This window comes from Oncorhynchus nerka, linkage group LG28 (genome assembly GCF_034236695.1).
Source record: "Oncorhynchus nerka isolate Pitt River linkage group LG28, Oner_Uvic_2.0, whole genome shotgun sequence".
NCBI classification, from domain to species: Eukaryota; Metazoa; Chordata; class Actinopteri; order Salmoniformes; family Salmonidae; genus Oncorhynchus; species Oncorhynchus nerka.
Genome location: NC_088423.1, coordinates 68,247,234 through 68,268,568, shown reverse-complemented (window position 1 = coordinate 68,268,568; position 21,335 = coordinate 68,247,234). Strand labels below are relative to the sequence as shown.

The 21,335-nt window shown below is 43.1% G+C and overlaps 2 protein-coding genes across 5 annotated transcripts; one reads left to right on the top strand and one right to left on the bottom strand.

Annotated features, from left to right (window-relative positions):
- The first annotated feature begins 7,404 nt into the window (after nucleotides 1-7,404).
- Nucleotides 7,405-15,425, top strand: LOC115118724 (cartilage intermediate layer protein 1-like). 3 transcript variants are annotated; one of them, XM_029647421.2, is made up of 9 exons: nucleotides 7,405-7,511; nucleotides 8,609-8,745; nucleotides 10,414-10,479; nucleotides 10,714-10,983; nucleotides 11,162-11,347; nucleotides 11,509-11,823; nucleotides 11,900-12,008; nucleotides 12,118-12,275; nucleotides 12,456-15,425. In XM_029647421.2, the coding sequence occupies exons 2-9, from the start codon at nucleotides 8,685-8,687 to the stop codon at nucleotides 14,798-14,800; spliced, it is 3,510 nt and encodes a 1,169-aa protein (XP_029503281.1). In that variant the 5' UTR covers nucleotides 7,405-7,511; nucleotides 8,609-8,684; the 3' UTR covers nucleotides 14,801-15,425. The 3 variants fall into 3 exon arrangements, with proteins under 3 accessions (XP_029503281.1, XP_029503280.1, XP_029503282.1); XM_029647420.2 differs by having other exon boundaries at nucleotides 10,714-10,992; XM_029647422.2 differs by lacking the exon at nucleotides 10,414-10,479 and having other exon boundaries at nucleotides 10,714-10,992.
- A 149-nt stretch (nucleotides 15,426-15,574) lies between these two features.
- On the bottom strand, nucleotides 15,575-20,444 carry LOC115118723 (eukaryotic translation initiation factor 3 subunit J-A-like). Of its 2 annotated transcripts, XM_065013046.1 has the most exons (9): nucleotides 20,356-20,444; nucleotides 19,838-19,898; nucleotides 19,599-19,690; nucleotides 18,340-18,391; nucleotides 17,995-18,086; nucleotides 17,806-17,911; nucleotides 17,538-17,714; nucleotides 17,243-17,316; nucleotides 15,575-16,990 (listed from the first exon to the last, which is right to left on the bottom strand). In XM_065013046.1, exons 2-9 carry the CDS (start codon nucleotides 19,857-19,859, stop codon nucleotides 16,859-16,861), a joined length of 747 nt encoding a protein of 248 aa, XP_064869118.1. In that variant the 5' UTR covers nucleotides 19,860-19,898; nucleotides 20,356-20,444; the 3' UTR covers nucleotides 15,575-16,858. The 2 variants fall into 2 exon arrangements, with proteins under 2 accessions (XP_064869118.1, XP_029503278.1); XM_029647418.2 differs by lacking the exon at nucleotides 20,356-20,444 and having other exon boundaries at nucleotides 19,838-20,111.
- Between the last annotated feature and the right edge of the window lie 891 nt (nucleotides 20,445-21,335).

Genomic DNA, 21,335 nt, shown 5'->3' with positions numbered 1-21,335 from the left:
GTCACGCTGACCAGGTATTTTTAGTAGGTTTCCACAGTTCTGAAAAATGCCAGTCTACCAACCAGCCTTTTCAACCAAGGGGAGGATCTTAATGACTTCATCAATCCCAGAAAATCCATGAGAAAACCTCATGTCCACCAATAATTGATGAGTGGACGCAATGATTGCACGATGCAAACATAATGAAATACACGTTCATTTCATAAGAACCCGATCGCTAAAGTTGTTTATGAATGTAAATGACTCATGTGAAGAATACTGCCATTCCATTTCCAAGATTGTGCAGGCCTGCTATAAGGTGATTGAGAAGATAGGGTTAAATGTCTCATACAAGGATCCCTGATGATGATGCAGCGTCAGTCAACATTAATCTCTATTAAGGGTTCATGTTTGGTTTCACCGCGATTTAGTGGACGATGAAGAGTGAGTGACAGCATGATGACAAGTGGATAAGTTGTATAAATACAGCCTTTTATTTGGCTTTGATCTAATGTTCCTAATAATGACATTTTCTGATCTTATTGAGATTGTGTCTACGAATCGTTTTTTTTTTATATAGTGGATTTGAAAGTTAATTTATCATGTTTAAAGACACCTTGAGTCTCTTAAATTCTCATTAGGTAAAGAAACAAACTCATTCAATTGGATCCAGCTGTTGTAAAATTTCACACTAATGCCGCACTGTGCTCAGGTGCCAAGTGACGGGTTTCTGATGTCGACAGTGCAGGGTAGTCTGGTGGTGAGAGGGATGTTAGTAGAATGGGATTCACATGATTAAACCGATGAGGGGCTATTCTGTTCTGACCCACCTTCTCGCAAATGGTGAATCAATGTATGAATGTGTCCATTCCACTGGTTGAATAATGTCAAGTTGAATGTTGTCCTACTCGTATATAGTAGCAACAGACTCCTAAATTGGTAAGTACTTACGTTTACATTCATCATTATAATCAGATAATTTTTTTGTTAACCTTAACCTTCGTTCAGAAACTAAGCAATGAGTCATGGAAGATTTTCATCACCCGTTCTGTCACATCTTCTCTACAAACTAGCTAGATGTGTGATCGCTATGACCTCATGTTGTTGGGCTACACATGTAAATCAAATCAAAGCAAATGTAGCTGTAGTTTATAGCTTTTAGTGCTATCATACGTCAGTATATTCCTGTTGGCACGCCATTACGGGAAATCACAAAGACACTGTTTATCAACCGATCGAAGTCTGGATAAATGAAAACGAATAATACGTTGACATTCATCAGAGTAAGTCGGATTCCCAAAGTTGACACTGCATGGGACTATTTTTATATGAAATTTGTGTGGATTTGTGATAAGCATGCCCCTGTGAAGACATGTAGAATCAGTGGAAGGGACAATCCCTGGTTTTCAGATAACTTGGCAGAATTCATTAGAAAGAGAAATGTCTCTTGAGCTCAAGCTGCCCCTGTTAACTGGGCCTCCTTCAGAGCACTAAGAAACAAATGCGCAGGATTGATCAGGATGTCCAAATCATTATTCTATCTAAATGCAGTCACAGAGAACCTGAGCAACCCTACCAAGTTCTGGCTATTAAACAAGCTAAGCGTCAGTACAGGGACAAAGTGGAATCTCAATTCAATGGCTCAGACACAAGAGGCATGTGGCAGGGTCTACAGTCAATCACGGACTACAAGAAGAAACCCAGCCCAGTCACGGACCAGGATGTCTTGCTCCCAGGCAGACTAAATAACTTTTTTGCCCGCTTTGAGGACAATACAGTGCCACTGACACGGCCTGCAACGAAAACATGCGGTCTCTCCTTCACTGCAGCCGAGGTGAGTAAGACATTTAAACGTGTTAACCCTCGCAAGGCTGCAGGCCCAGACGGCATCCCCAGCCGCGCCCTCAGAGCATGCGCAGACCAGCTGGCCGGTGTGTTTACGGACATATTCAATCAATCCCTATACCAGTCTGCTGTTCCCACATGCTTCAAGAGGGCCACCATTGTTCCTGTTCCCAAGAAAGCTAAGGTAACTGAGCTAAACGACTACCGCCCGTAGCACTCACTTCCGTCATCATGAAGTGCTTTGAGAGACTAGTCAAGGACCATATCACCTCCACCCTACCTGACACCCTAGACCCACTCCAATTTGCTTACCGCCCAAATAGGTCCACAGACGATGCAATCTCAACCACACTGCACACTGCCCTAACCCACCTGGACAAGAGGAATACCTATGTGAGAATGCTGTTCATCGACTACAGCTCGGCATTCAACACCATAGTACCCTCCAAGCTCGTCATCAAGCTCGAGACCCTGGGTCTCGACCCCGCCCTGTGCAACTGGGTACTGGACTTCCTGACGGGCCGCCCCCAGGTGGTGAGGGTAGGCAACAACATCTCCTCCCGCTGATCCTCAACACGGGGCCCCACAAGGGTGCGTTCTGAGCCCTCTCCTGTACTCCCTGTTCACCCACGACTGTGTGGCCACGCACGCCTCCAACTCAATCATCAAGTTTGCGGACGACACAACAGTGGTAGGCTTGATTACCAACAACGACGAGACGGCCTACAGGGAGGAGGTGAGGGCCCTCGGAGTGTGGTGTCAGGAAAATAACCTCACACTCAACGTCAACAAAACTAAGGAGATGATTGTGGACTTCAGGAAACAGCAGAGGGAACACCCCTATCCACATCGATGGAACAGTAGTGGAGAGGGTAGCAAGTTTTAAGTTCCTCGGCATACACATCACAGACAAACTGAATTGGTCCACTCACACTGACAGCGTCGTGAAGAAGGCGCAGCAGCGCCTCTTCAACCTCAGGAGGCTGAAGAAATTCGGCTTGTCACCAAAAGCACTCACGAACTTCTACAGATGCACAATCGAGAGCATCCTGGCGGGCTGTATCACCGCCTGGTACGGCAGCTGCTCCGCCCTCAACCGTAAGGCTCTCCAGAGGGTAGTGAGGTCTGCACAACGCATCACCGGGGCAAACTACCTGCCCTCCAGGACACCTACACCACCCGATGTTACAGGAAGGCCATAAAGATCATCAAGGACATTAACCACCGAACCACTGCCTGTTCACCCCGCTATCATCCAGAAGGCGAGGTCAGTACAGGTGCATCAAAGCTGGGACTGAGAGACTGAAAAACAGCTTCTATCTCAAGGCTATCAGACTGTTAAACAGCCACCATTGAGTGGCTGCTGCCAACACACTGTCATTGACACTGACCCAACTCCAGCCACTTTAATAATGGGAATTGATGGGAAATGATGTAAATATATCACTAGCCACTTTAAACAATGCTACCTTATATAATGTTACTTACCCTACATTATTCATCTCATATGCATACGTATATACTGTACTCTACATCATCGACTGCATCCTTATGTAATACATGTATCACTAGCCACTTTAACTATGCCACTTTGTTTACTTTGTCTACATACTCATCTCATATGTATATACTGTACTCGATACCATCTACTGTATGCTGCTCTGTACCATCACTCACTCATATATCCTTATGTACATATTCTTTATCCCCTTACACTGTGTATAAGACAGTAGTTTTAGAATTGTTAGTTAGATTACTTGTTGGTTATCACTGCATTGTCGGAACTAGAAGCACAAGCATTTCGCTACACTCGCATTAACATCTGCTAACCATGTGTATGTGACAAATAAAATTTGATTTGATTTGATTTGATGCTAATCAAATCAGTGTCTTCTGGCCTTCCTGACCATTTAACGATGGGTTCTAATGAAGTGAAGGATAAAGCCGACATTGTAGGGGCTTTTAACAAGCACTTCATATTTGCTGGTTCAGTTTTTGATAATGGTGGAGCTCTGTTACAGTAAACTATGATATAGGCCCTCATGTGAACCATTTTAACTTTGAGCCTGTTTCTTATGCTGAGGTCTATAAAGCACTAAAGGCAATAGACACTAAAAAGTTTGCAGGTCCAGACAACCTGGACCCCTACCTCTTAAAGGCAGCTTGTATTATTACTGAACCTGTGGCTCACATTTTCAACTTGAGTCTCTTGACCAATTCGATACCCAGCATTTGGAAATCAGGTTAATTCCTCCCACTGTTAAAGGGTGGAGATCGCACAGATGCTAATAACTATCCTCCTATCGCTAAACTCCCTATCCTGGACAAAGTCTATAAACCCCTTGTGAACTCACAGTTTAAAAAAACTTCTTCATTGAAAAGCACATACTGATCGGGGCACAGCACCACAACTACAGCTATGGCAGTGGCATATGACATCATAAATGCACTTGATAAAAAGCAATATTGTGCTGCTCCGTTTGTTGATTTATCAAAGGCATTTGATTCTGTTGACCGTGAATTGATGCTAGCTAGACTCAGTAACATTGGTCTCAGTGAAGGGACAGTAAATTGGTTTAGGAACTATCTTTCTGACAGAACACAATGTGTATATACTGACAATCACAAGTCTAGCTTTCTTGAGATTAATAGAGGCGTGCCCCAGGGTTCCATTTTAGTTCCTGTGTTGTTCTCAATTTTTATTAATGATTTGGGAAATGGGATGCAACCAGCAACGTTACATCTATATTTAGATGATACAATCTATATGCAGATGATAGTCATATGTGTTCCTTCTCTGGTTCAGACTGTTGAAGAGCTCCAGACTGCTGTTCAGTCACTGCAGGCCTCCCTTTATGGTCTCAAACTGGTCTTGAATGTACAAAAAATAAAATCCATGACCTTAACCAGAGCTCGCGCTCAGACAGAGAAAGTTAGCAATGTCACATCTGGTGGCTTATCCATTGAAAAGTTGTCATACTACAAATACCTAGGTACATGGTTGGATGACTATGGATAATCTTGTGAGGAAGCTTAAATTGAAATTGGGTTTTTATTTTCGTAATAAGGCTTGCTTCCCGCTTATGGCTAGAAAAATCTTGTTCAGGCCACTTTTCTCTCTAATTGATTATGGTGACTTGTTGTATATGCATGCAGCCTCCTCCGTCTTACAGAGACTGGACTGTTTATCATGCATCCTTGTACTTTATTACAAATGCCAGTTCACCATTGCACCTTGTACCAAATGGTAGGTTGGACCTCACTTTATATGCGCAGAAAGCTGCATTTGAATGTGTTCATCTACAAAGCCCTTTTGGATCAACTCCCTCCTTACCTCTGTAGTCTAGTCTACTTCCCCACAAGCAGTTACCATACCTGGTCTGCTAGGTTATTGCTACTTAAAGTCCTCAGGACATTCACAGTATTAGGCAAGACTTCCTTCTCGTCTTGTGCACCAGAGGCATGGAATTAGTCTACAATCCATGCTTCATCGAGATATGTTAGTGCCACTGAATGAATTTTAAATAGTGACGGAAGACTGTATTGTATTGTAGTATGTTTACATTCTGTAATGTATTGATTGTTGCTGCCTTCTTGGCCAGGTCTCACTTGAAAAATATACTCAGGGTCTCAATGGCTTTTCCTTGTTAAATAAAGGTTACATTTAAAATATATATATAATAATCACAGAATTCTTAGTTAACTTCAACCTCTGTTCAGAATCTAAGCAGTGAATCATTGAAGATTTTCCATCACCCGGTCTGTCACATATTCTCTCCTAACTAGCTAGATGGGTGACCTCATGTTGTTGGGCTACACATGTTTATAGCTTTTAGTGCTATTGTAAGTCCGTATATTGCTGTTGGCACGCCATTACGGAAAATCACAAAGACACTGTTTATCAACAGATCGAAGTCTGGATGAATTAATACTAATAATAAAAGGCACGAATCTGTGTGTTTACTGTCCTAACATGTTGTTCATAATAACTGTTTTCATGGCCTCTAATCTAAACTGTTGATGGGAGCAGCTTCAGAGAAATGTTACTGTGTGTTGATGTTGCACATCAAAAGACAACCACACATGGGATGAAGCCATTGTGATTACCAATTCACATTAGAGGCTATTGCTGGCATTTCAACTTGAAACCATTAATATAATTGTTTAGGAATGGGTGTGTTGTGTTCTTGTCTGTGTTGGAAGGTCTTTGACTCTCTCTTTCTCACTATAGTTACCACAGTATCCTACTCTCTTTTTGTATAGTAGAATACTGACATGGACCTACTCCAATGTGAAGGGTAGGAAGTACCAGACCATCCATGGCATGTACGTTAGGTGGTTAAAGATGGAATCCGCAGTATGGGGGAATCAGCTCCACTGGCCGCCCCAGCACATTGTTTTTGTTGACAAACTGAGGAGCTTCGCGCAGCAGTTAAAAAACAAGTGTTTTCAGTCACTTCTTTGTTATAGTAATATCCCAAATGGATGGGATAGTTTCACCATTAACCCTTATCACTTGTGGGAATTGGACTATATGGATAGGGCTAAAATGAAATGTTCCTTACAGAATAAATATGAAAACCATATGCATAACCACGGTAGCAATTGAAATGGAACAGCATGTTTGTATTTGTTTAAAAAAATAAAATAAAAAATGGGAGAGTTAGGAAATGATTAGACTAAAGGTGAGGACACAACAGTTGACGGGACAAGACTCAATCCAAACATTACACTGTTGATTTTATGCACATTTGACATTTACTGTACTTCTCACCGCACTGGTCTATAACAACATCTGAAAATACTCTGGATACATTCAGTAACATAAGAATATTCCTGAAAAATGCGGTGTAGGTGCAACATAAGACATCAAAATGACAAGGGTTTGAGTCAGAGGACTAACTTGTGTCTCCAAGTGGCCACTCACCTCTCCAAAGTGTACACAGTTCCCAAGTAATTTCAATGCGCTTTCGGGACTTAAAAAAAGAGCATTCAACTATAAGGTGCTTTGTTTCACTCTCCTCGCTGTGCCATTGAGGAACTAGAGCAAGCATTACTGTTGTTGTTGTAATCTGGGTCAGGTGGGCCTAATTTAAAAGCTTGTTCTATTGCCAACATGACTAGCTAAGTTATAAAATATGATGTTCCAGTTTAAGGCTTTTACAACGCAATTCAGGGAAACAGATTATCATTTTGGTGCGCATAGAAAGGGGTCAAGAGTGCATGCGCGTTGAGATACATTTTCTTCACAGTAGACAAACATGTTCAGAACACCCAAGAGTATGATGCCATGTCATCTTGTAACTGTACATCAAACACAGAGATCATAAACGCTTTAACTAGGTTCATTGTCCACTTAAAATGACGACCCACCTGACTGAGGTCAACTCTCCCTTATGTCTATGTCTAGACCTGGGTATCCTCATCTATAGACACAGAGGTACAGCAGGTTACAGTAAGCCCCCGACCTTCCCAGAAGCAGCAGCAGAGAGTGGGCTCAGTCATACTTGTGGTCTCCAGTCTTCACGCTCTCAGCTGGCTTCCTGTGAATAGCACAGATCCGACCCCTGGGCTCTGCACTGAGCTATATAAGCGAGAGAGCAGCAGGACCGTCAGCACAGACACAGCACCCTGCATACAGGGAGGAGAGAGACTACTGAACACTACTATAGAGAGATACTCACAGGGTAAGACAGATCATAGCCACCTTCTCTTTCCCTCTCGTTCCCTGTTGACCCATCTTTGAACATTACTGTTAACGTTGTTCTTTCAAACAGATTTTTTACAAACAATTTGGGGGTGCTGAAGCGAGTTCAGCTTCTGTTCTTTGAGTGTTGGTTTATTGATGATATAAAATTGTTCAACATTTGTGAGTTCAGACATTTCATAAAATACTGTAAGACATTCTCATTAGTCTGTGTGAACTTGAAAGAAAGCTTGACGTATTGACGGACAATAGGTTTCAGCTTGCATGTGTGTAGCTATGAATGTTTGTGTGTGATTGTGCAAGGAGGTAGCCTGTTCATGGGAATAAGTAAGTGTGTGCGTGGCTTTTCATGGGATATCATTTGTGTATGTAAGTGTGCGTGTGTTTTCTATTTGGCTTGTGTAGCCCTGTGGTTGGTCAATGGATGCAGAAACGTTTTAGTGTTCCCTTGACACCAAGTGATGGCTAGCACAGATGTGTCATTTGAGAAGGGTTCTCCATAATGTTCTTTCATTCTGTAAGTTTCTGCACCCGCCTCTAGTTTCACCCCGAAAGACCTCAAAGTGTGAGAAGAATTTTAAAAAATTGCAATTGTTTTATTTGATAAATCTGTCATTCTGCTTGGGGTATTTAACCACCAATATACTGTATGTTTAAAAAAAATAAAAAAATAAATCTCTTCAGTGAAAAAAATGCATTTAATAACTGTCACCGGGTTGTAGATCAGGAGGCTGGTGGGAGGAGTTATAGGAGGACCGTCTCATTTTAATGGCTGGAACGCCATTATCGGAACAGTCAAACGTAGTTGCCATATGTTTGATACCTTTCCATTTATTCCATTCCAGCCATTACAATAAGTCCGTCCTCCTATACCTCCTCCCTCCTTTGGTGGAGGTCCTCTACTTGATATGTTTGAGATATTTATGACCTAATATTCCATCCAGGGAATCATATGCAATAGAAAATAAAATCATTAAATTTAGTACTGTGGAACACAAAGTTACACTTTACTGTTTTTGTTTGTTGTTAATCTGCCAGCAATGATTCTGGCTAAGTATTTACATTTTCCCTCTACAGGGGTTGCTGGACTACTCTCAGTGCTGTCGTGTGAAGGTCATTACCACAAGGTCAGAGGCAACAGCAGTGTGCCAGGATGTGCTGCCTGTCAACATGGGCTCTCCTCCTAGCTCTGGGAGTCACCACTACGGCACAAGGTCGGTCTTCATTAGCAGTTATTATTTACATTCTTACTGTCCCCAATACACACACACACACACATCCCTAACACACACACACACACATCCCTAACACACACACATCCCTAACACACACACACACATCCCTAACACACACACACACACACACACACATCCCTAACACACACACACACATCCCTAACACACACACACACATCCTAACACACACACACACACATCCCTAACACACACACACACACATCCCTAACACACACACACATCCCTAACACACACACACACACACATCCCTAACACACACACACATCCCTAACACACACACACACACACACATCCCTAACACACACACACACACACATCCCTAACACACACACACACACACATCCTAACACACACACACACAAACATCCCTAAACACACACATCCCTAACACACACACATCCCTAACACACACACACACACACATCCCTAACACACACACACACACACACACACATCCCTAACACACACACACACACATCCCTAACACACACACACACACACATCCCTAACACACACACACACACATCCCTAACACACACACACACACATCCCTAACACACATACACAAACATCCAAGACACACACACAGCTCGGTTTGGGAGCTGTAACTCCATAATTCATTCACAAGGCTCAGGTTGGGAATTGTAACTTATTTCAACTGGAAAACTTGTACATTTTTTTCAACATGTGTCAAAACATAAACCAGGATGATATCCTGTATGTGGAAATTTGATTATCATTGATCATTTCATTATACAGTTGAGAGTATTATCTAATGTGAATTTGAGAAGTCAGAACAGAGGTCTCCTTTGGACATAGACAGCAGCCTGGTGATCCTCTGACTCTGCAGAAGCCTGTGCTCCTTATTCTCCCAAACCGTTAGTAAACAGAGGCATGTTGTTGCATGTCCCCATTACTGATTCTGCTCTACAACCTTAAGTAGGCGGGATATGTATAAGCACCAGGCTAAGGAGACACCTGTCTGCAATTGGCCACACAAGTATGTGCCAGTAGCGTGTTTATACTGAGCCCCAATGTGAACTGTGCAATGGTCTGGGAAAAGTCCAGATGTGCATTATGTAACACTGTACACTACAAATGTAAGTCTGTAAATTACACAGCAATGAGAATGAATAAATGAGTATCAATATCTTGGGATCAGTGACATTAGTACAAAGCAGTTGAACGTTTCAGGCTGAGAGTAACGATGGGACATAAATGGAAAAGAAATCAACTCTTGTAGCCTTTTCACTGTTGGTCCACAACATATTTCCTTGACCACTTTGAAATGCCATTGGCACATTCATGTGTTGGAGCAATTCATTTTATTTCCAAAGTACAGGGCAAATCACCAGAAATAGATTAGTGTGGCATAACATGAAGAGAAAGTCAAAGTCGTAATATATTGTTCCATGACTCAGAGTATAGTTGAAAAGTTGAACGATTTGAAAGATACAGATTCATTCCAATTGCTTTACGGGTGGCCAGACTACTCTAGGAAGAAATAGCCAGAGGTTTGGTCTGTCTGGTCTGAGGTTTGGCCAGTCTGGTCGGCATTAAGGAATTGGTCTGATGTCACAACAGGTCAATCATGAGTCATCGTGAGGTGTGTGTGATGTTTTACAGGAACATGGAGGAGAGACAGTTTGAGAGCTGCAAGACAAAACAACCCTGCAGTGTACCACTCTGAAGGTAACATCCCAAAATACATATCTTTACACAATTGTCACTACTGTGGCTTTAAGTCCAGGTTGTGGCTTTCAGTCTGGTTAATGTCCATGTAATAATATGGTATGAAGAACTATAACTTTCAGAATCACAGCCCAATCGCACCACTTATGTTTACGGCAGCAGCGAAAAGAGCTAAACAAAGAGGAAACACTAACATTCTGAAGTAGTACTCACTGTGCGACATTCTGTGTCCAGATAACTATGAGTGGACCACTTGGTTCAACGTGGACCACCCTGGAGGTCGAGGAGACTATGAGCAGTTGGATGCTATCCGTTTCTACTACCGTGCGCGGGTGTGTGACGCCCCCCGGGCCCTGGAGGCTCGCACCACTGACTGGATCCCCGCTCGCAACACGGGGGAGAAGATCCACGCAGACCCTACCCTGGGCTTCTGGTGCGCCAACGCTGAGCAGGCCCCTGGCCGCAACTGCTCCAACTACGCTGTGCGCTTCCTGTGCCCTAAAGGTCAGTCTGGTATGTGTGGCTGGGAGCCTTACTTTAAATACAGTTGAGAAGTAGCTACTGTATTACGTCAAATAAAACAGTTCTATAATAGTGAAAGGCTTCATTTATCCTCCAAGCAACATTTCTATCTACTGCAATTATATATTTTGTAATGGAGTGAAAACCTGTTTTCAATCAGGCAACACTGGGTCAGAAGGCTCTCAGGATGCCTGGGGTCCTTGGTCAGACTGGAGCCATTGCTCTGCCAAGTGTGGTCAGGTGGCAATGCAGGTGCGCTCCAGGAAATGCCAGTCCCAGCCTAAGCAGTGCAGCGGACCTACAGTGGAGGGTAGAGCCTGCAAAGGACCTGAATGCCCTGGGACTGGTGAGTCGCTATCAACATCTCCATTACAGATATTAAATATGATGGAAACTTCTGTAATGTCACAGTACCATTAGCATTTTATTCTAGAAATGTTCATGATCTAAACCAATGTACAAAGTCCTTGTCTGACATGTTAAACTGTGTTGCTGCTGCTGTTCCAGGTTGCACACTGCACTGCGAGATGGGTAGGATGAATGCGGAGTGTGACGCCTGCATGTGTCAGGACCACATTGTACTGGGCTCTGTCCGCAGTGCTGGGGGTCTCCCTGCCCCAGGGGCCACCATCCTCCGCTTCGGCCCCAGCTCCAAACTCCTCACCCTCACTGACCACAATGGACACTTCCGCATCCCAGGGATCTGTCCCGACGGCAACGCCACACTGACCGTCCAGCTGCGGAACCACGCCCCTCACACAGTCACTGTGCCCCACAGCACCGAACACACCTCTGTCCTCAGTATCATGCTGAAAAGAGCAGGTAAAATGGTCACAAAAAATGAAATGAAAGCTGACATTGTTACATTGGTCTCAGACACTGTAATGTGATCCCTCAGAGAAGCTCCATGTGGTGAAGAACCCTGAGAACAAGGCAAGAAGAGAGGGCCAGACAGCTGCTCTCTGCTGCAAAGTGGGTGGATCACCAGAGCCAGAAGAGTACCAGTGGTAAGCCAATGGATCTCTAATGACCGCTTGAAAAATGTTATATATACCATATCAAAATGAAACCGATTTAGCTGAGTATAGTGTTCAACAGTCTTCTGTGACTTGGTAGGTTTCACAACGGCAGCCTGCTGGACAGGAAGCAGCTGAACTATGACAGCATGCTGGTCTTAAGAAACCTGAGCATGGAGCAGACTGGGGAGTACTACTGCAGAGCCAGCAACCAGGCTGGGGCCATCAAGTCCAAACCAGCCATAGTCACAGTCTTAGGTCTGATCCCAAAGCACCACGGTTGATATTTACTATGTGAACAGCCATTAGCATGACATCAGTCAATGATCAGATGGAGAATGAAAGGGTATTGATTTTCTCAAAATAATTCCATTGTATAATCAGATTGTAAATCTTTTAATATGGAATGTTCTCTTTTCTACCCCTTTCTCCTCACAGGTAAAGATCAACCTTCATGTAACCCAAAACCCGAATCCTACCTTATTCGCTTACCTCATGACTGCTATCAAAACAGCTCGGACTCACTCTATTACGACGTAGGAAAGTGCCTCTCAGGGACTTGTGCAGGACAGCTGGACAATGGAATCAGGTGCAAAGACTCCGTGGCATACTGCTGTGGGGTGGCAAAGATGGAGGAGAAACAACTGAAATGCCAGGGTTATGAGCTCCCCACCATGGTGGTGACCGGATGTGGCTGTCAGAAGTGTGTGGAGACCAGAGTCATTGTGCGTGGGCGGGCTGTGGCCGCAGACACTGGGGAGCCCATGAGATTTGGTCACGTCTACATCAATGGAGCCAGAGTCAGCCGCACAGGCTACAAAGGCACCTTCTCCATCCAGGTCCCCCATGACACTGAGAGGCTGGTGATGACCTTTGTGGACAACATGGATAAGTTCGTCAACACCACCAAGGTTCTTCCATTCAACACCAAAGGGGGCGCCGTCTACCATGAGATCAAGCTTTTGAGGAAGAAGGAACCAGTGACCATCAGCTCAACAGAGCTCAACACTCTTCAGCTGGGAGAGGTGGAAGGCCAGGATCCTATTGCTGAGATCCAGATCCCACCCAACTCCTTCTACAAGCAGAGTGGAGAAGTATTTGTGGGTAATGTGAAGGCTAGCATCACTTTTCTGGACGCTAGAGACGTGTCCACAGCAGCAGCCGCACAGAGTGACCTCAACTTCGTAGGAGAGGAGGGTGACACCTTGCCCCTAAGAACCTATGGTATGTTCTCAGTTGACTTCAGGGACGAGGAGGCCGGAGAACCACTGAACGCCGGAGAGGTGAAGGTAAAAATGGATTCAACACAGGTGAAAATGCCTGAGCACCTGGACACCATGAAGCTGTGGTCCTTGAACCCCGACACAGGCATGTGGGAGGAGGAGGGGAGCTTCCAGATGGAGAAGAAGCAACGTGGTAAAAGGGAAGAGAGGACCTTCCTCATTGGAAACATGGAGATCAGAGAGAGGAGGCTGTTTAACCTGGACGTCCCAGAGAACAGGAGGTGTTACATCAAGGTGCGAGGCTTCCGCAGCGATCGCTTCATGGCCAGCGAGCAGGTAGAGGGAGTGGTGGTGACCCTGATCAACATGGAGCCCACTGCAGGTTACTCCTCCAACCCTCGTGCCTGGGGACGCTTTGACAGCGTAATCACTGGGCCCAATGGTGCCTGTCTGCCTGCCTTCTGCGACGACCAGAAAGCTGACGCATATTCTGCCCATGTCATGGCCAACATGGGAGGAGAAGAACTCGAGGCAGTTCCATCTGCTCCCAAGTTTAACCCCAACATCATTGGAGTCCCTCAGCCATACCTGGGCAAGCTGAACTACAGACGGTCAGACCACAATGACCCCAGGTTAAAGAAGACAGCCTTCAGCATCAATGTGGCCAAGCCCAGCCCAAACACAGCTGAAGAGCTCAACGGACCTGTGTACTCATTTGACCAACTGAAAGAGTGTGAGGAAGCCCCATTTACTGCAGGCCACTTCCGCTTCACCAGAGTGGAGGGAGATCGCTACGACTACAACACAGTGCCTTTCAACGAAGACGATCCTATGAGCTGGACAGAAGACTACCTGAGCTGGTGGCCCAAGCCCATGGAGTACCGAGCCTGCTATGTCAAGGTCAAGATCAATGGTCCCCATGAGATCAACATGCGCTCCCGAAACCAGGGCGGCACTCACCCAAAGACCGTTGGCCAACTGTATGGCCTCCGCGACACCCGCAGCATCCGCGACATGGACCAGTCCACCGTCTCTGCTGTGTGCCTGGAGTTCAAGTGCAGCGGCATGCTCTACGACCAGGACCGAGTGGACCGCACTCTGGTGAAGGTGATCCCTCAGGGCAGCTGTAAGAGGGACAATGTTAACTCCATGCTTCAAGAGTACCTAATTAATCACCTGCCTCTAGCCGTCAACAACGACACCAATGAGTTCACAATGCTGGCACCACTGGACCCTCTGGGCCACAACTATGGCATCTACACAGTAACAGACCAGGACCCCCGCACAGCTAAAGAGATAGCACTGGGACGCTGCTTTGATGGCACCTCTGACGGCACTTCCCGTGTCATGAAGAGCAACGAGGGAGTGGCACTTACCTTTACCTGTGGCAACCGTGAGGTGACCCGTCAAAGCGTGTTCCAGGCTCTGCAGAACTCCCCGGGGCAGTCTTCGGCGAGGGCAGTGAGGGATGGCCGAGGCAGGAAGCAGAGAGCAGGAGCCAATGCACTCCGCAACAGCCGTAGACGCAGTACTCGGAATCCCACACGCACCTCAGGCTAAAGTACAGCACTACAGATCAGGGTCTCCACATCAGACATGTTGGCAAATCACTAAAGAAAGTGGGTATTGGTGATGGTATTCAAATGTATATATTTTAACCCTTTAGTAAAGATAGTTTTTTTTGTCTTCATAATGTACTGTTTGTAATAACATTTCATTTGTTACTGAAAGATGTTTTTCAATTGTAAGGCCCATAACCATAAATTCATAACTGAACAAATTACATTTACATTTAAGTCATTTAGCAGACGCTCTTATCCAGAGCGACTTACAAATTGGTGCGTTCACCTTAAGACATCCAGTGGAACAGCCACTTTACAATAGTGCATCTAAATCTTTTAAGGGGGGGGGGGGGGGGGGTGAGAAGGATTACTTTATCCTATCCTAGGTATTCCTGAAAGTGTTATTCAAATCAAATATTTGATCTATAACACAGGTAACGGCCAGGGAACATTTGGAGATTTTAATGTTACTGCAAATATTGTATTTTCTTCACCTGTGGTGTGATTCATATTTACTACTTGAAATTGTAAATAATGGGATATTTATTACACATGCCATTCAAGAATGTAACCAGTGATTAAGACACCACGCCCAAAATAAAACAAGAACAACCTGAGTCAGATTGCTGATTCGCTTGCACAAGTCTTTGTTGGCGCACATTCACAACATAGCTGACAACATTGTGAAGCGCACACTAGACAAGCTACTTCTAATTCACGAAAGCCATAACGGTCAGTGAAATCAGGTAGGGAAAAAAGTAAAGAAATTGAATCATTTCGACCAGTGATTTTATTCAATTAGATGCATATAAAACACTGAAGAGCTGGTAATCTTTTATGGTATATTGTACACCATTTCCTATTTCCTTAACAATTTGAAAACTATCAAATGTTAGAAAATAGGAATAAACATGTCCGTTTCTACCAGTATGAAGACACTAAGGTCAGCCCATAAGCCCCCTCCTCGTCTCACTTGATACAAGCCCGCAGAAGCAATGTTAAGGAGACCAGTTGTGTGAGAACATGCCAGATCACAATTTTATCTGCATTAGTAGTAATTGATGAGCAAATTCTCTGTTTGTCATGCACACAAATGAACTAAAATCACTCAACTGTTCAAGGATATTCAAGAGATGTATCCAGAGGATGTCCATGAGGTTTGAGTCACATCTATTGTAAAAATGAATTAGGCTTGGGCGGTAAAACCATATAATTTTGAAATACAGACGGTATGATTTTGAATACAACTGCTTAGAACAACTATCTTTAGACATGCCAAATAAATTATCTCCAGCTATACATTTGGTTTGCTAACTTACTAGATCAGTGGCTAGCTTGCAAGATCAAGCTTCTTGGTTACAGCAGAGACAATCAATACCCTGCCGGATAAATCCCTGCCGCTTAAAATGTATTTTGAGCGTACAGGACCAGTATGATGGTATGAAAATTTAGATACCGCCCAACTCTAAAATGCATTACACTTGTCTATCCATTTTTACAGTGAATGCATAAGCCCCCTGTAAAAACTACTAAACATGTAGTGTCAGTTTCAAAGCATGAACGCAACTTTCAATAGATAAAGATAACATGTGTATTTGGCAACCAACGTTATAGATACTATATACTTTCCTGTAAGAAACCCATCGACAGGTAAAGTGAAATACCTATATTTATAGACATTCTGGGTGAAATTATTTGCATAGAACCTAATTTGTTTAGATGTCACTGCAGTAGCAACTGGAATTTGACATGAGCGTATAATTTCTCAAAATCAAAAACGTGCTCTACAAATCGCATACAGCGTGGAAAGTATTTTTCACTGTGTTTTGTATCTTTTTATGAAGTTTGGAGTCTGAATGAGAGAAAAGGCCATTTCATTATGTATTAACAGAAGTGTTGGTACTGGATACTCCCTGTATAGTCCCTCGGATCATTGAAGCAAAATGAAAGGGCGACACATTGTTCAGGTTTTTCCAGGATGACACTGGATAGCATGAGAAGTACAGCTGCATTTCTGAGGGTTAAAGGTGAAAGGGCAGTGGGGATATAGCCGTCGTCACATGAAGTCATCATAGTCTTGGGTGTAGCCACCATCGAATTCTCCATAGTCTGCAAGGTCATCTTTCCCCTTGGCTTTCATACCGCCACCAAGTACAACTCCTTTCTTCTTCTTTTTGCCTTTGATTGCCTGTGAAACCAAAACAAAAAACTTAAATCAATTGCTACAAATAAACAGTTGGTGTTCTTCAAAGTGAATATTCATGTAAAATGGGGCAACCAGGGTGTAAGTTAATTCCTTGAGCAGAGTCCAATGAAATGCAATATGGAGGTACTGGTAGAGGGCTCCCTCCACTGAATGTAAGGAGAACTACAATTCATGAAAACTCCAGAAGGATGACATCATTTTTGTTCTGCATGAATAAGACAATCAACAACTTACCTTTTCTTGCTTCTGTTTTTCATTAAGTAGAACTGTCAGGGAAGAGCTGATTTTCTTTAAGTCTTCAACTTCCACTGTGTAGAAACAGGACATTTATTTTAGACACATTAACACAATGGTTGAGCCTGAATGTTAGTGAACTACAAATATGTCAAGTCAAACCATTGTTGAATGGCTCATGTATATAAACACATCTCGACATGTAGTTTGGCATTTGTTTTAAAGTAGTAAGTGCACAAAACTAAAACACACTGAATAATAAAGTTTCATAATTCATGAAGGATGTTGAACTCACATGAAATACAAAGCTCCCGAAACAACGACTCCAAGAAGCTTGAATAATGCACAGATTTTTCATACTGTAATATCTTCACTTTCAGCAACTTTTCAAACTCTGTGAAGTCCTCTTTAGAAGATGGGCACATGGCTTCAATTCCAGAAACATTGTTTGTGGTACTACCCCCTGAAATTCCTGAAATGACAAAAACAAAAACTAATGAGAACACACAATAACAATATGGCTGGCTAGTGGGTAAACCTGACAGGGTACTCCAGGACCTTACCAAACGCCTCTTTTGCCAGCTCCAAGTCTGCATCCTCCTGCATCTTCTGGACTTTCAACTTTTCTGCTAGCTGTTGTTCAGGTGTAAGCTCTTCCTCTTCATCCAACTAACAACAAGAAAAAAGTAAAGGATCCATAAGGGAGAAAAGATTCAGAACTGCAAGGTTAATCCAACATTTCCTAAACTCACATTCTTTTTCAGCTCTTGTTGCTTTTTCCTTAGCCGGTTTTCTTTCTCCTTTATTTTTTCGGCCAGTTTTTTCTTCTCCGATACTTTGGCCTCTGAAATAAAAAAAAGCAACGTTAGCGCAAACATCTGGAACAGAAACCACCATCAAATCAAGTTGAAAGTACACATTTTCAGCCAGTACATGCTAATAAAAAGACAAGGCAGCAGCCAGTATGATGCAGGAAAATGTTTGTGATCTATTCAAAAAATATATACAGGCATGTGCAGATCAACATATGATATATGACAACAGGCTGCAGCCACTACTTTCTCTAACCATTGGTTGTAAGTTGTATATTTCTGCACCTGATTTCTTTGCCTCTGCTTTCTTCTCTTCCTCTTCATCATCCCAGTTATCCTGCAGAGGGAGAACAGACGAATGAGTCAAATGATGTGACGAGGGGTAGTTAAGTGGTTGGTTCTGGGACTTGTCTAGAGTATGTCTCGACTTAATTTTCAAGGAAATCAACAAGATCTGAGGTCGAGACCAACTGCATTATCAAACATCAGAAGACATGTCAGAACCAGTCACAGCCACATTATCACAAAATGTGGCTATGTAAAGCATTTCAACCAATATTTGGCAAATGTTTTATATCCACTGAGGCCCCAATAAGGGAATAAGACAGGTACCTTGCCCAAGTCGAAAAAAAAAAAAAAACGTTTCTCTCGGCGTAGGCCATCATTGTAAATAAGTTGTTCTTAACTGACTTGCCTAGTTAAATAAAGGTTTCATTTAAATAAAAACTGTACTGATCAAGTTCTGCTTCGAGGACATGAAAACACCATACGACTTGAACACTACCTATATCCGACAGAAACTATGGTCAACAATTGAAACTGCTTTGCTAGCCTTTTCCACAGCTGTATGATCCCATAGTAACGCTATACATTCGGATGACTTTCCAGACAAATGGTGAAAATGAGTCAACGGGATGAGTCTGTTGAAGATTCTCGAAAACACACTTTACGTTTAGCATATGTCAGAGTTGGAAGCATCTAGTAGTAAGGCTCAATTCAGTCATATCATCATCAGGGAAGATTGACGTTGGCAACTAACGTTAGCAAGCTAACTTACATTCAAGTGCATATGTATCAAATGTATAACAAAGCCTTGAACTGACTTCAATGGCCAATCACAGACAGATTATGATTCATGTTTATCTTAAAAGCTAGCCAGTCAACACATTAGTTGACATAGCTTTTTAGGTTAGCAGCTAACTTGGCAAGTTAACGTTAGCTAGCTTCTAAATAAGCCCCCAAAAAAGGAACCAACGTAGATCATTTCCAAAATAAAGTGTCAGAGAACTAGTCTAAGAGACACACGCTGACAGTTCTCACATGTGCGGCCTCACAGCTTGTACAAGATCGAGCTAGCTAAGATATATCGGTTAACGCTAACTAGCTAGAAACGTGGATAATGCTATGCTAGTTGGCGGCTAGCTAGCTAATGTCCACAGACGAACTAACAAGGCGTGTTGTGTTAGACACAACTAACGGGTTAATGATGACCTGAAATATGGCCTTCATCGTGTAAGTAGCTAGCTAGTTAGTTGTTTGGTTACCTTCACATCTTCATCTTCGTCTTCGCCTTCCCATTTGTCCAGCACTACCGCCTTTTTGATCGGCGCGACGTCCGCCTCGAAGTTGTCAGCGTCTATAAATACACATTGTAATGGTAACTAACAGTTATCTTAAACGTTCAGAAACGATAAACTAGCCATTATCAATCACAATGTTACACATATTTCCCAAAACCCTAAATATAGCTGTCGCACGATATAATTTCGAACTTTCTTCTCACCCCAATCGTCGGCATCCGCCATCTTGGCTGTGTGTGTGTGCGGGTTTGACAGAACTCTGAACTGAAAGCGGCAAAGCAGATGGTGAAAGTAGACAACGAGGCTCTGCAATGCTAGGAGTTGCTGATCTCTTTTTAAAAAAACATTTTTTTCAAGAAAGGAAATCCCCTTCATGGAAAAGTATGCATTTTATTTAGTAAAAAAAAAATCGCACTGTCCCTTAATCTTACATTTGAATATGAAATATTTAATTAAAGGCATAATCTCTCATTTCAACACCAGACCCTGCCACTTTGTTTAGGAAATGTAGGCGAAGCTGAGATGATTGACAGCTCCATGTTAAACGTATTTTTCAGCTAAACATTTTGCTGCCAAGAAAAAAATCTAAATTAAAGGAGTACAATGCAGAAGTTATTTATTAGAAAACATATTTATATTTTAGTCAATGCCACTCTGGCATTGCTCGTCCTAATATTTTTCTTTATTTTCAGATTTGTTTGTTAGATATTTTTTATTTCACCTTTATTTAACCAGGTAGGCAAGTTGAGAACAAGTTCTCATTTTCAATTGCGACCTGGCCAAGATAAAGCAAAGCAGTTTGACACATACAACAACACAGTTACACATGGAGTAAAACAAACAGTCAATAATACAGTAGAAAAATAAGTCTATATACAATGTGAGCAAATGAGGTGAGATAAGGGAGGTAAAGGCAAAAGAAAAAGGCCATGGTGGCGAAGTAAATACAATATAGCAAGTAAAACACTGGAATAGTAGATTTGCAGTAGAAGAAAGTGCAAAGTAGAGAGAAATAATGGGGTGCAAAGGAGCAAAATAAATAAATACAGTAGGGGGGGGTAGTTGTTTGGGCTAAATTATAGATGGGCTTATGTACAGGTGCAGTAATCTGTGAGCTGCTCTGACAGCTGGTGCTTAAAGCTAGTGAGGGAGATAAGTGTTTCCAGTTTCAGAGATTTTTGTAGTTCGTTCCAGTCATTGGCAGCAGAGAACTGGAAGGAGAGGCAGCCAAAGGAAGAATTGGTTTTGGGGGTGACCTGCTGGAGCGCGTGCTACAGGTGGGTGCTGCTATGGTGACCAACGAGCTGAGATAAGAGGGGACTTTACCTAGCAGGGTCTTGTAGATGACCTGGAGCCAGTGGGTTTGGCAACGAGTATGAAGCGAGGGCCAGCCAAAGAGAGCATACAGGTCACCGTGATGGGTAGTATATGGGGCTTTGGTGACAAAACAGATGGCAATGTGATAGACTGCATCCAATTTATTGAGTAGGGTGTTGGAGGCTATTTTGTAGATGACATCACCGAAATCGAGGATCAGTAGGATGGTCAGTTTTACAAGGGTATGTTTGGCAGCATGAGTGAAGGATGCTTTGTTTGCGAAATAGGAAGCCAATTCTAGATTTAACTTTGGATTGGAGATGTTTGATATGAGTCTGGAACAAGAGTTTACAGTCTAACCAGACACCTAGGTATTTGTAGTTG